Here is a 13284-nt window from a genome sequence, read left to right as displayed (position 1 = left end):
ACATATTGTATGAAAAACAAGAATGTGCTAGTGTATTATACTCCTGTAAATACAGAAGGAATGGGTTAAAAAAAAAGTGGTGTTTCAGGCTGATTTACTGAAAATAACTGCAAAACCCTTACTAGTCCCGCCCATCGGTTCAACTTCCTGCTGCCTCCTTTCCCAGGTTGTGCAGGGGAGTCTGCAGCACTTAGCACACTGCACTGTTGGATAGGAAGTAGCTAGACTGACCTGCTAGGGAACTGAAGCATGTCTTTGCTTTTGTAACTGCAGGGCTGTGATTGGTTATTCCCCACCTACTGTGCTTCTGGCAGAGACCATTATACACGCCCACCTCTTATTTGAAACACGAACAGGGGCCATAGCAGAGCTATAGGGAGCTCCAATAAAGGGGTAATTTAAAAAAGTAAACCAGCACCATATTTTATTCATTATTGCCTACAAGACTGGGGATTCTTTTAGTTAAGTTATATATCTCCTTTAAAGTATTATCAGGCTACTAATGCAAAAAGTTAGTAATTCAGGGGTTTCATACTACATAACAGAGGCTAAGGTACTGTGCATCAATAATTTGTATCTTTCTGATTCTCCTTTTTAGAGTGCACATTGAGCTCATTCTTGAAACAGCATGCTCGTTTGGACTGCAAGACTGCCTGCAGCTGGCACATGAGCTGTATGCCACATGGATGAAAAACTGTTCCTGTGATGTGTAAGAGCATTGATATGTTAGTAAGCATGCACTTGTATTAAACACAATTCTCTTGTGTATATGTGTATCTGTAATCTTGAGCAGGGCTATGAAGTATAATCCTTGCCATACTGTAAAGACCTGTGACAGAAAAGCTCACTTACACATTATACCACCAATATTTCAAGTTGCCAGTTCTTTTATGCTGGTTGAGTGATGTATTGTTTCCATACACTTACTGTGTGCATGAAACAGCCCATGGGTCAGTACTTTGTAGTATTACATACTGCTCTGTCGGATCAGTGCAATTTTGATAACAATAGCCTGTCTGAAAGCAGTTCCATCATGAAGTGCTGACTCTGAAAGCACATGACCAGGCAAAATGACCTGAGATGGCTGTCTACACACCAATGTTACAGCTAAAAATCTTGACAGAATCCATTTAAGGTGTTTATAGGCTCAAGCACCATGGTTTATCGTTTTTTTAAAGTGCCCATTTAAAATAAACTATAAGTTCCATGCAGGATGCTACCACTTCACAGAGTGATTTGATTGTCAATGAGACTTAAATAGTGTTATGGGTAAGCTTTTTGAAAAAAACAAAAAAGCACTGTTGAGGTAATGAACAATAGATCCTACAGAAGGCCTTCTTCCTTACAAATAACATGTAATGAAACAAATATATAAATAAAGTGCATGTATCACATCCCATATACAGAAAGCTCTAACGTACAGGAACATGTAATAAAACAAATATATAAATAAAGCATAGTGCATGGAATCCCATTCTCAACCTCAAACTATATGCCGTTAGTCTGACGTCAGCGGTAGGAAAGCTTTTTGAAGGTGTATTAAGGAATAAGACTTCATTGCAAATCATAATACTATGAGTTTGTGCCAGCATGGTTTTATACATAATACACCTTGCCACACTAATTTAATTTCTTTTTATGAGAAGGTGAGCAGGGACCTCGACTTTGGGATGGCAGTGGATGTGAATGATGTACTTAGACTTTGCTAAAGCATTTGATACAGTGCCACACAAAAGGTTACTGGTTAAATTAAGGAATGTTGGCCTGGAACATAGTATTTGTACCTGGATAGAGAACTGGCTAAAAGATAGACTACAAAGAGTGGTGGTAAATGGAACATTTTCTAATTGGACCAGTGTTGTTAGTGGAGTACCACAGGGCTCTGTACTAGGTCCCTTGCTTTTCAACTTGTTTATTAATGACCTGGAGGTGGGCATTGAAAGTACTGTTTCTATTTTTGCTGATGATACTTAATTGTGCAGAACTATAGGTTCCATGCAGGATGCTGCCACTTTGCAGAGTGATTTTCTAAATTGGAAAACTGGGCAGCAAACTGGAAAATGAGGTTCAATGTTGATAAATGCAAGGTTATGCACTTTGGCAAAAATAATATAAATGCAAGTTATTCACTAATTGGCAGTGTTTTGGGGGTTTCCTTAAATGAGAAGGATCTTGGGGTCTTTGTAGATAACACGTTGTCTAATTCTGGGCAGTGTCATTCTGTGACTACTAAAGCAAATAAAGTTCTGTCTTGCATAAAAAAGGGCATTAACTCAAGGGATGAAAACATAATTATGCCTCTTTATAGGTCCCTGGTGAGGCCTCATCTGGAGTATGCAGTGCAGTTTTGGACTCCAGTCCTTTAGAGGATTAAAATGAACTGGAGAGAGTGCAGAGACGTGCAACTAAACTAGTTACAGGGATGGAAGACTTAAATTATGAAGGGCAGGGCTGATCCTATCAAATGTGGTGCCCAATTGGGACCATGTTGGCGGTGCCCCTAGACAAAGTGTTGCTGGCTACTGACACACCAAGTATTTAGGAAAATAGAAAGGAATGGGGCAGACAAGGTAAGAGACTGAGAGGGATGAAATAGGGGCACACAGGGTAAGAGAGAGAGGGAGGAAATAGGAGAGTGGACTGGGCCAGTTAGTTTGGGGCAGGCTGGGCTGATTCAGGTTGGGAGCAGGCTTGGTTGGATTGGGGGCAGGCAGGGCCTATCAAGGTTGGAGGAAAGCTGGGCCTATGAGAGTTGGGGGCAGGCTAGACCTATGGAGTTGGGGGATAGGCTGTCTTATCAGAGTTGAGGGTTGGCTGGACCTATGGATTTGGGGATGGGCTGGACTCTCAAAGTTGGGGGCAGGCCAGGCAGCATCATGTGCTGAGGGAAATATTATCTGAGCTGCCCTGTGGTGCGGGGCCCCCAGAGGTGCGGGGCCCTATTGGGCCCAATTGGTCCAATAGGCCTAAGGCCGGCCCTAATGAAGGGAGACTGTCAAGGTTGGGGTTGTATTCTCTGGCGAAAAGACACTTGAAAGCGCACATGATTCTACTTTTCATGTACATTAGAGGACATTATAGAAAAATAGTAGGGGACCTTTTTCCAACCTCTTTAAATATGAGGAAAATAACTTTCATTTGAAGCAACGTAGGGGGTTCTGCACAGTCAGGACAGTGAGGTTGTAGAATGCACTGCAGGGTGATGTTGTGATGGCTGATTCTGTTAATGCTTTTAAGAGTGGCTTGGCTGATTTCCTGGAGAAACACAATGTCCAAGACTATTGTGATACTAAAATCTACCATTAGTATAGACAGTTCCGTAATTAGAGTGCGCCGGGCCCCCTTGCAAAAAATCTTTGAAGGGGCCCAGCTCTGATCCCCATACTCCTGCCCACTTCCTGCCCTGACTCTGCCCACTATTTGTCCTGACCCTGTCCACTCCCCACAAACTTCTGTCCTGACTTGCACTCTGCTTCACCGTTCTTGTTAGCTATAGAGGAAGCCACCCTTTTCCCCAGGCCCCCCTGCGACTGTGGGGTCTGCTTCCTCTATAGTTACGCCATTGAGTATAGATATTGGTATACAGTGTTTATGTGAGTGTATGGAGGGGTCAGTGTGATTGTGGGGTATTTATGGATGCTGGATATCATTTGGAGGGGCAGAACTTGATGGATTTTGGTCTTTTTTCATCCCAATTTATTTATGTAACTGTATAGGATCCTTTATCCAGAAAGCTTCAAGTTACAGGAAGGCCATCTCCCATAGACTCAATTTTAAGCAAATAATTCTAATTTTTAAGCAGGATTTCCTTTTTATCGGTAGTAGTAAAACAGTACCTTGTACTTGATGGTCACTAAGTTGCATGAAACTGTAATGCTAGCAAAACAACCCTATAAAATGTATTTAATGTTTAAAATATTTTTAGCAGCTGTGAGGTATGGTGGTCCAAATTAAGAAATATATCCCTTATCCAGAAAACTCCAGGTCCCAAGCATTCTGGATAATAAACCCCATACCTGCATATGTTTGTACAATACATCAAAGTCCTAGTCCAGGAAAAGGGAGGCTACACTGTTCATGTGTTAGTAGAGACCATAAAGTGTTAGTTCTGCAAAGTCTTAATGATCATTTGGCTCTGCAGAGATATCCTGCTCTGTATTTTTTAAATGCTACGTGTGCCATCTAGTGACTTCAGGCTGCACTGTGCAAACAATGCTGGGAAATTCCGTGTGTATTAATAATTTCCTAACTGGCAGAACTAGCAAGTATAATGCTATAGAAATGTAAGGAAATACGCAAGTAATGAATTCATTGTGTCATACCCTTCAGCATACCAGAGTCCATCAGAAACCCCATCTGCTGCTATGCCATTGCCAATGGTGGTGAAAAAGAATGGGACTTTGCATGGGAAATGGTTAATAAATCAGAAGAAATTGAGAGAGACTTCTTGTTTCATGCCTTGAGCTGCACCAAGGAGCCTTGGCTCCTTCACCGGTAAGAAGGAAACATTAGAGAATGAAATAGTTTTAGACATATCTAAGAAGCTGTAGCAAGCTGCTTTTTTAAAATGTATTCAGTTTTTTGTCTTTTAATCCATATAGCAATACGTATTTAAAAGCATGAAGAAAATTGAGTGTATGACAGTTGTAGCAGTACCAATAGTTTCTGCTGCCACTTCTCAAGCTGAAATGAATGAGCAAATATACATATGGCTATAGTATTCTGGGGGTAACTCTGTGGGTATAGAATGGTGAGTCCCAGAATATACACTAGGATCCACTGCATTTGAACTTGCTTGGAGGGCAGACTTCATCCCATTCAATTTAAGCCATTCATTGCTTGGCATGGCTCTGTTTCATTGGCTCCATTCAACAACACACACGTTCAAAAATGACATTCTGTAATTGTGTGTGTAAAGATAGATAGACACACAATACATACATGTAATAAACAGAATTAGACCAATTGTCAAGTAGAGAACACATACATATATAATATATATACATATCTATTAGGGATGCACTGAATCCAGGATTTGGTTCGGGATTAGGCTAGGATTCGGCCTTTTTCAGCAGGATTCAGCAGGATTCAGCTGAATCCTTCTGCCCGGCCAAACCGAATCCTAATTTGCATATTTGGAAAATCGCTTGACTTTTAGTCACAAAACAAGGAAGTAAAAAATGTTTTCCCCTTCCCACCCCTAATTTGCCTATGCAAATTACGATTTGGTTCGATATTCGGTCAAATTTTGCGTGTAGGATTCGGGGGTTCGGCTGAATCCAAAATAGTGGATTCGGTGCATCCCTAATATCTATATCATTCTGGCTTTGATTTATTGTGGGCGAAAGGCCATTAGACCCAGGCACTGTATATTGTAATGCCCCTGTTAGCACCTCTGTAATAGTGGGAGTCGCTGGAAACAAGAGTCACTGGGGGTCATTTATAAAGTTTGCGCTTCGCGTATTTATTCGCAAATGGATGTATTGCCCATGTTTTTTCCTGAACGCTAAAATATTGCACTGCTGTGCCCGTCTTTTCGGTTTTTGCGAATTTACATTGAGAATAAATTTTCGCAAATGGTTCGCAAATGAGACTGGTGTTTGCGTGAGGGCGCCCACTGGGCGAGGTTGTTGTGCGTGAAAATAGCGTTGACAGTTTTGCGAATATTTTCTCTGCCACCAAAGTTGTGGCGTTATTCAAGCGCAGGGTGTACACATAATATTATTCGCAATTTGCGATTTTTGCCATATTTAAAAAGCTCTTATAGCAATTCTGTTTGCACACTCTTATTCAGCTTTATAAATATAACCATGTGCAGGGCAAATATATTCACTGTGCAAACCAATCTGCCCTGAGCGAAGTTAATAAATGAGCCCTACTGTTTTTCAAGACTCTCTTAAAGGAAAAGGTGAAATAACTGGGGGATGCCAAAGGTTTGGGAACCCCATGGAGGTTCTTCTCCTTGACACCATAGAGCAATCCTCAACTTCCACTTCATCTTTTTGTCAATGACCCAAACCAATAGTAAGCTTTTCACTCTACTGCACATGCGCACCAACACAAAGAAAGAAGAAGCGGGAAGAAGATTGCTCCGTGATGCTCGCTCAGAAGTAACCCCTGGCCGGCGCAGTTTCTTGATATGCAGATATACAGCATAATATTGAAGTTCTGTCTCTTTCAGGTACTTACAATATTCTTTGGATATGTATAAATCCTCAACTTTCACAATCTTTCTCGATGTCATCAAAACTGAAATAGGAAGACACATAGCATGGGAGTTTTTGAAAGAAAACTGGCAGCGCATAAAAGATATGTAAGTGTTATTTAAGTATTAGGTAAAAGCAAAAAATTTATATATTGCTGTTTTGTAGCCTGTATCTCTGTGTTGTAAAAGTACTAGATTCATGTTTACTGATAGATGTGCAGCAGGGAATTCCTGATCTGAGTGGGAGATTCTTGCACTGGGCTTTTCCTCTCTCACCCCAGTGTTGTGTGGGCTGCCCCTCAATAGAATATAAATTTGTAGTCATATATTTTTTTTCTTTTAGTTTTGGGCCAAGAGATGCTGTCGACTTTTACAATGTGTTATTACCGACTTTTGCATCAAAAGCGACTTCAGATTTACAATTCCAGGAGGTAGGTATCTGGCTCTGGCAAAGTTGTACCTTATAAAACACACACATCTATGAATATATACAGAATATATGCAGTGTATATATATATATAATACACAAAAGCCATGAATATCTTGTAAATTATATCCTTATAAACGGTGAGTTCTGATGTCATCAGTTATAAACGGTGAGTTCTGATGTCATTTCTGTCACACGACTCACCGAAATTTGTGTATTATAATAAATAAAGTACCCCCAGTTGCAAAATATGAGGATATTAGAAGTTACCTTGGAGTTCCATGACCTGTATAAAAACACTCCTCGGTAACTTATAATATCCTTATATTTTACAAAAGGGGGTACTTTATTCACTATATATTTATTTATAGGACCAGTAACATCAAAAAATTAAATTGTTTTAAAGTAATACAAATATAATGCAGTGTTGCCCTGCACTGGTAAGACTACTGTGTTTGCTACTGTGTAAGCTCTGTAGAACATAATGTTATCTGTTATCCATTATTTATCCTGTGCCATACAGCCTTTTTTCAATTTCCACCATTGCTACACAGCAGCTTGTTTATATGAACTACAGTAGTAGCGTTTCTGAAGCAAACAGATCAGTCTTACCAGTGCAGGGCAATAGTTCACAATATTTTCATTACTTTAAAACACTTTCATTTTTTGGTGTTCTGGTTCCTTCAATAGGAATGTGTCAAACTCCCCACATGAATACTTTTTGGTTTTGGTTATGGTCTCTCTACAAGCACACCACAGGGATTTACTGTGTAGGGATGTCGCCGACTGTTCGCCCGCGAACTAATTCGCGCGAACATCGGCCGTTCGCGTCCGCCGAATGTTCGCGAACGTCGCGCGACGTTCGCCAATTTGGGTTCGCCTTAGCTGGCGCTTATTTTTGCCCTCTCATCCCAGACCAGCAGATACATGGCAGCCAATCAGGAAGCTCTCCCTCCTGGACCACCCCCACACCCCCTGGACCACTCCCCTTCCATATATAAACTGAAGCCCTGCAGCGTTTTTTCATTCTGCCTGTGTGTGCTTGGAAGAGCTAGTGTAGGGAGAGAGCTGTTTAGTGATTTGAGGGACAGTTGATAGTAACTTTGCTGGCTAGTAATCTACTTGATACTGCTCTGTATTGTAGGGACAGAACTCTGCAGGGATTTGAGGGACAGTGAGTTTAGGTTAGTTAGCTTTGCTGACTAGTAATCTACCTTCTACTGCAGTGCTCTGTATGTAGCTGCTGTGGGCACTGCTTCTGATCTCATCTGCTGACTGCTGTAATAACCCAATAGTCCTTGTAAGGACTGCTTTTATTTTATTTTTTGTTTTTTTACTTTGCTACTATAAGAGCCCAGTGCTATTAGTCTAGCTGTGTTGGGAAATGGGACTGGTGTGCTGCTCCTCCTAGTAGTTCACCACTACCAGCACCAACCAGAGTCAAAATTGTTACAAAGTATCTTATTTGCACCTGTTAGCTGTTCTGAGCTCTCTGCCAAAAGCTAATTAAGTTAGAAACTGTTTTTTTTCTGGCTGTTCAGTGCAGAGAAAATAGGGACTGGTGTGCTGCTCCTCCTAGTAGTTCACCACCACCAGCACCAACCAGAGTCAAAATTGTTACAAAGTATCTTATTTGCACCTGTTAGCTGTTCTGAGCTCTCTGCCAAAAGCCAATTAAGTTAGAAACAGTTTTTTTTCTGGCTGTTCAGTGCAGAGAAAAGAGGGACTTTCCAGTACAAAAGAGGGACAGGGGGTTGAGTGGTCAAAAGAGGGACAGTTGGGAGGTATGCAAGTGCCACCTAGCTGTGTGAGCTTTTTCACATTCTGTCTAAATAACAATAATAATTCCGTGTCCGTAAACATCACCTGAGTGATGTTTTTACAGCAGCAATAATATATTCCGTATCCACTACTGTATACGTTGCCCTTGCAGGCATTGTTTGCCCAGTCTTTAACCATGTGCCACCTAGCTGTGTGAGCTTTTTCACATTCCGTGTCCAGAAACATCACCTGAGTGACGTAGTGTGATTTCTGCCCTTTACAGCACAAAACGCAGCGCTGTGTCAACAATTTATTTTTCAGATACATTTTTGCCCTTGATCCCCCTCTGGCATGCCACTGTCCAGGTCGTTGCACCCTTTAAACAACTTTAAAATCATTTTTCTGGCCAGAAATGTCTTTTCTAGCTTTTAAAATTCGCCTTCCCATTGAAGTCTATGGGGTTCGAGACGTTCGCGAACCGTTCGCATTTTTTGGACGCAAGTTCGCGAATATGTTCGCGAACATTTTTTCCGCCGTTCGCTACATCCCTATTACTGTGCAGGGTTCTTGAGGTTAATAGCGAGTGGGGCTCATTTTCAACCACAACATGGAAATTTCCCTGCAGCCAGTTGCGTGCTAAACCCTATTTATTAATGGTCCTTGTGCTTCCTTACAGTTATGCTTGCGGGCACTGCCTTCCTGTTCCAAATCAAGCACTTCTGCACCTACTGTATTCATGAATATGAACACTGGTGCTACCTCCACCCCAGACCAGGCAGTAGCTCCATAGTTCCCTCTGTGCACTATGTCTATGGGCAGAGCGCATTTCTGTCTAAAGAATAGTGAGTGTCAATCACATGCCAAACAACGGAAATGCTGAATTTCTGGGGGGAAAAAGCTGCATTGTACCTGCCAATGGTGCTCAAAATTGCACTTCCTCGTTGCTTTTGGGGATCTAAATGAGCCCTAGTTTTCTATATTCACTGAGGTCATGCGTGCAGTTTTTATACCACTGCTGCGATTTGCGATGTTTTTTTTAATACATATTTTTCTGCGCTTTGCATTATTTTTGTGTGCCATGCTCTGGTACATAGTGTTAGCACATTTGAAGCAGGAGGATGAAGAATTCTCATTCAGGCTAGTGGTTTCTAGCAATCTAGATGTGATGAATAGTTGTCCTTGGAGAATAAAGCTTTAGCACAACAGGGACCTGACGGAGATGTAGACGCCCCTTGAAATGTTGTTTTGCTCATTGTCTTAAAATTTTTTCGTGCAGCATCAGGTAGATGCTTAAGCTTAATTCTCCTGAGACTACTGGCTGTGCGTGGCTGTATATCTAGCAGCAGTTCCACCATAAATATTGGGCATATTTCTATAAAGCCTCCAATGTCCAAAGAGTTTCCACTTTTGCACCACAGAGAGCAATGTTCATGATTAAAGATATGTTGGCAACCAGTATTGTAAATCTTCATTCCTACAGTTGATGAAAACTAAATAAAGGGGGGGGAAGAGGAGATTTAATAGGGGATCTGTGCATATTTTATGTATAGGAAAATTTTGCACACAAACTTATGTCAGTGTCTAGCCATAGAAATGTGTGCCTTTGTGCTTCTCCTACAAAACTAGCTGATTTCATATCATTCCCTTCTCACCTCTCTTTGCTCAATATTATTAATAGTATTAATGCCTGTATTAAAGCTGCACACTTTAAATGCCAAGTGCACATTCCATACATTGGACATATTTCAGTGCTATGAATAAGGTAATACAGTAAATAAAATCCAGATTGTAAGATAAACACCAGCCGCAAATCCCAGCTTTACATGTGATTAAAAAAAGTGCAAACGGTGGTAACATGGTATACTCTGGAAAATAACACATTTTATTGTGCTCTGGCTGAATTAAACCTTTGTAATACACGCCGATGCCACAGGGAGGGTCAGTTCAGGCAGCAAAGATTCAATAGTCAGTGAAACAGGCCGAGGTCAGGATCTGGAATCAATAATCAGTAGTATATAGTGCACCCAGGAACAAGGTAGAACCTTTAATCGGGCACTGAAATTCTGCACTGAAATCCATTTCTCAAAAGAGCAAACAGAATTTTCTATATTTAATTTTGAAATCTGACCTGGGGCTAGACCAGGAGTGGCCATACTTTACTGATGCAGGGTCTACTTGTAGTGATGTTATCCCATTATAGTCTACATCCATAATATCACTATTAGCAATCTGTTCCATGGAAAATATTACTTAAACATTGATTTCTGAGAAAACGTATATAACTATATTTAGCAAATAAATATTTCTAATGTAACCATAACAGAATTAATATCACAATGAAAAGCATAAAATAGGAGGATGATATAGACATGCTGTTTGTTGCCAGTGTCTTGAGATCTACTGATCTCCTGATCTACCCTTTGGGCACCCCTGGGCTAGACATATTGTCAGTTTCCCAGCTACCCCCAGTAATGTGACTTGAGCTCTGATAAACTTCAGTCACTCTTTACTGCTGTACTGCAAGTTGGTGTGATATCACCCAACTCCCTTTTTCCCACCAGCACCTAACAACAGAACAATGGGAAGGTAACCAGATAGCAGCTCCCTAAAGGTGGCCATACACTGAGAGATGTCACCAAACGAGCGAATCTCGCCCGATATGCCCACATTGAGGTGGGTAATATCGGCTGATCCGATCGTAGATCCTAGGGCCCAAGATCGGATCATAACGATGGGTAAACAGGCGGTCGGATCGCGGGACTGCATCAATGAACAGATGCAGTCCGCGATCCAACGGGATTTTTAGTCAGATTTTTAGTCGGCCTGATATCGACTGGGGAAGCCCGTCGGAGGGCCCCATACACAGGTCAATAAGCTGTCGACGCGGTCTGTCAGCAATTTTTATCGGCCCGTATATGGTCACCTTAACACAAGATAACAGCTGCTTGGTAGATATAAGAACTGCACTCAATAGTAAAAGGTCCCACTGTGACACATTCAGTTATATTGAGTAGGAGAAACACCAGCCTGCCAGAAAGCAGTTCCATAGTGCAGCATTGGCTCTATCTGAAAGCACATGACCAGGCAAAATTACCTACATTATATTGGCTGCCTACACACCAATATTACAACTAAAAAATACACTTGCTGGTTCAGGAATTAAATTGTATATCGTAGAGTCAATTATTTGCATTTTAAATAAAAACTACATCATAAAAATCATGACAGAATCCCTTTCAACATGTTGTATATCTGAGCTCTCACCTGAAGTGTTGGTGTTTAGACACTTGGCATCATCAGGTCTCCCCTTAATCTGCACTAACAGCACCATCTAGTGATTTAAACCTATAACAAGTAATCAAACAATAAAATACACTTATTAAATTACATCTACACTTTACGAGGTGGTTAAATATTTTTCTGTACATCTCACTATCGCATTTTTTAATAACAAATGAATGCACAATGTGAATTATTTATTTATCAATTTTAGATACAGCTGTTCATCAATACTACAATCAATGAAAATCAAAGGGAAAGAATACTGGAGCAGGTCGAGAACAAAAGGACAAAGAGCCTGGGCTGGGCGAGTAAAATAAACAATGAAATACTCACTTGGCTACAGAGTAATACAGATGAAGCCAAGATCTGAGTGCGTCCCATTTTGAACCACCTGCAACTGTTAATAGCTTTCAAAAAACCACCTGTATATAAATATTTTTCAATTCAACAGCAGAGTATTTAGTGTATAAATATATTTTTCCAGCTTGTGCGAAAGTAATTAAATTGAATAAATTCATCCTGATTTATACTTTTGATCTATTCGTCTTACAGAAAACGTCTTACTCAACTTAAATACAGCATGAACAGACATGCAATGGTCCTCTAAAGCTGTAGGATAAATACAGCCTCTCTTTCTTATTCTTGCTCTCACTTATAAAGGTCGTATTCAGAATTGGAAAGCATTTACAATGAAATTCTCTACCATACAGTTGAACTGAAGATACAGTTTGCACCGGTGGTGAAACATCTTCAAATACTCAAAGTTGGTTATTTACTAAAACTTGAATTTTTCTGGTCAGGGTTTTTTGGGGCAAAAACTTGAATTTTTTGTGGAAAAAAAAACTTTTCAAGATTTATTATACCCTGATGCTGCAAAAAGCCCAAATCCAAAAATCCGTCCTCTCAAACCTGTCGAGGTCATGTATAAGTCAATGGCAGATGTCCCTATCCCAATTTGAAGATATTGTGGTTTGCTGGGTTTAGCCCGATAACCTGAACAATTTGGGGATTTTGGACAATAACGAACGATTCGAGAGAAAAGTCAGAAAAAAATAGCACGACTTGGGTTTTCACTCAATATATTTGAGATTTTCCCCAATCTGATATATTCAAGTTATTTTAATGATAAATAAGGCAAAATCATGGATGGGAGTTTGGTTGAGCTTTCTTTAATAAATAAATTTGATAAATTCAGATTTTAGTAAATAACCCCCAAAAAGTTACTGTATCATTACTAGATATCGTATGTCATGAACTGGACGAATGAAAACCTTTATAGACAATGGGTAAAACTTAAAAGAACCATAGGGAGGGCCCAAACCATGAAAAAAATGGCAAAGATGTCATCAATGTGATTCACAGATTAGCCGAAACCCTAGAGGTATATTATGCCCTTTTGTGTTATCATGAGCCGTGGGGTCAGCTATACATGAACCTGTGCAAATTAAAATAAAATCTAAAAGCTATGAGACAACAGAAAAGGTATCTGTGGCCTTAAAGCCAGATATTGGAAAGGAATGAAGTGCTCAGCTGGTGTGTAGGTGTGGTGCTATGGTGCTATGGTGCTAGCAGGTACAGTCCCCTACTCCCGTAGGGAGTAATTAGAAGT

The 13284-nt window shown here is 40.4% G+C and overlaps 1 protein-coding gene across 1 annotated transcript in view; it reads left to right on the top strand.

Moving 5' to 3' along the window:
• lvrn.L (laeverin L homeolog) overlaps positions 1 to 12202 on the top strand; it is a 40322-nt gene extending 28120 nt beyond the window's left edge. Inside the window, exons 16-20 of the mRNA XM_018264282.2 lie at positions 599 to 709; positions 4330 to 4494; positions 6182 to 6313; positions 6549 to 6636; positions 11887 to 12202. Coding sequence (XP_018119771.1) covers positions 599 to 709; positions 4330 to 4494; positions 6182 to 6313; positions 6549 to 6636; positions 11887 to 12045 — 655 coding nt within the window. The 3' untranslated portion in view covers positions 12046 to 12202. The remainder of the gene's footprint in view (positions 1 to 598; positions 710 to 4329; positions 4495 to 6181; positions 6314 to 6548; positions 6637 to 11886) is intronic.
• Positions 12203 to 13284: the final 1082 nt, after the last annotated feature.

This window comes from Xenopus laevis, chromosome 1L (genome assembly GCF_017654675.1).
Source record: "Xenopus laevis strain J_2021 chromosome 1L, Xenopus_laevis_v10.1, whole genome shotgun sequence".
NCBI classification, from domain to species: Eukaryota; Metazoa; Chordata; class Amphibia; order Anura; family Pipidae; genus Xenopus; species Xenopus laevis.
Note: the sequence above shows the minus strand (reverse complement) of the source record. Positions and strands in the feature narration are given on the sequence as shown.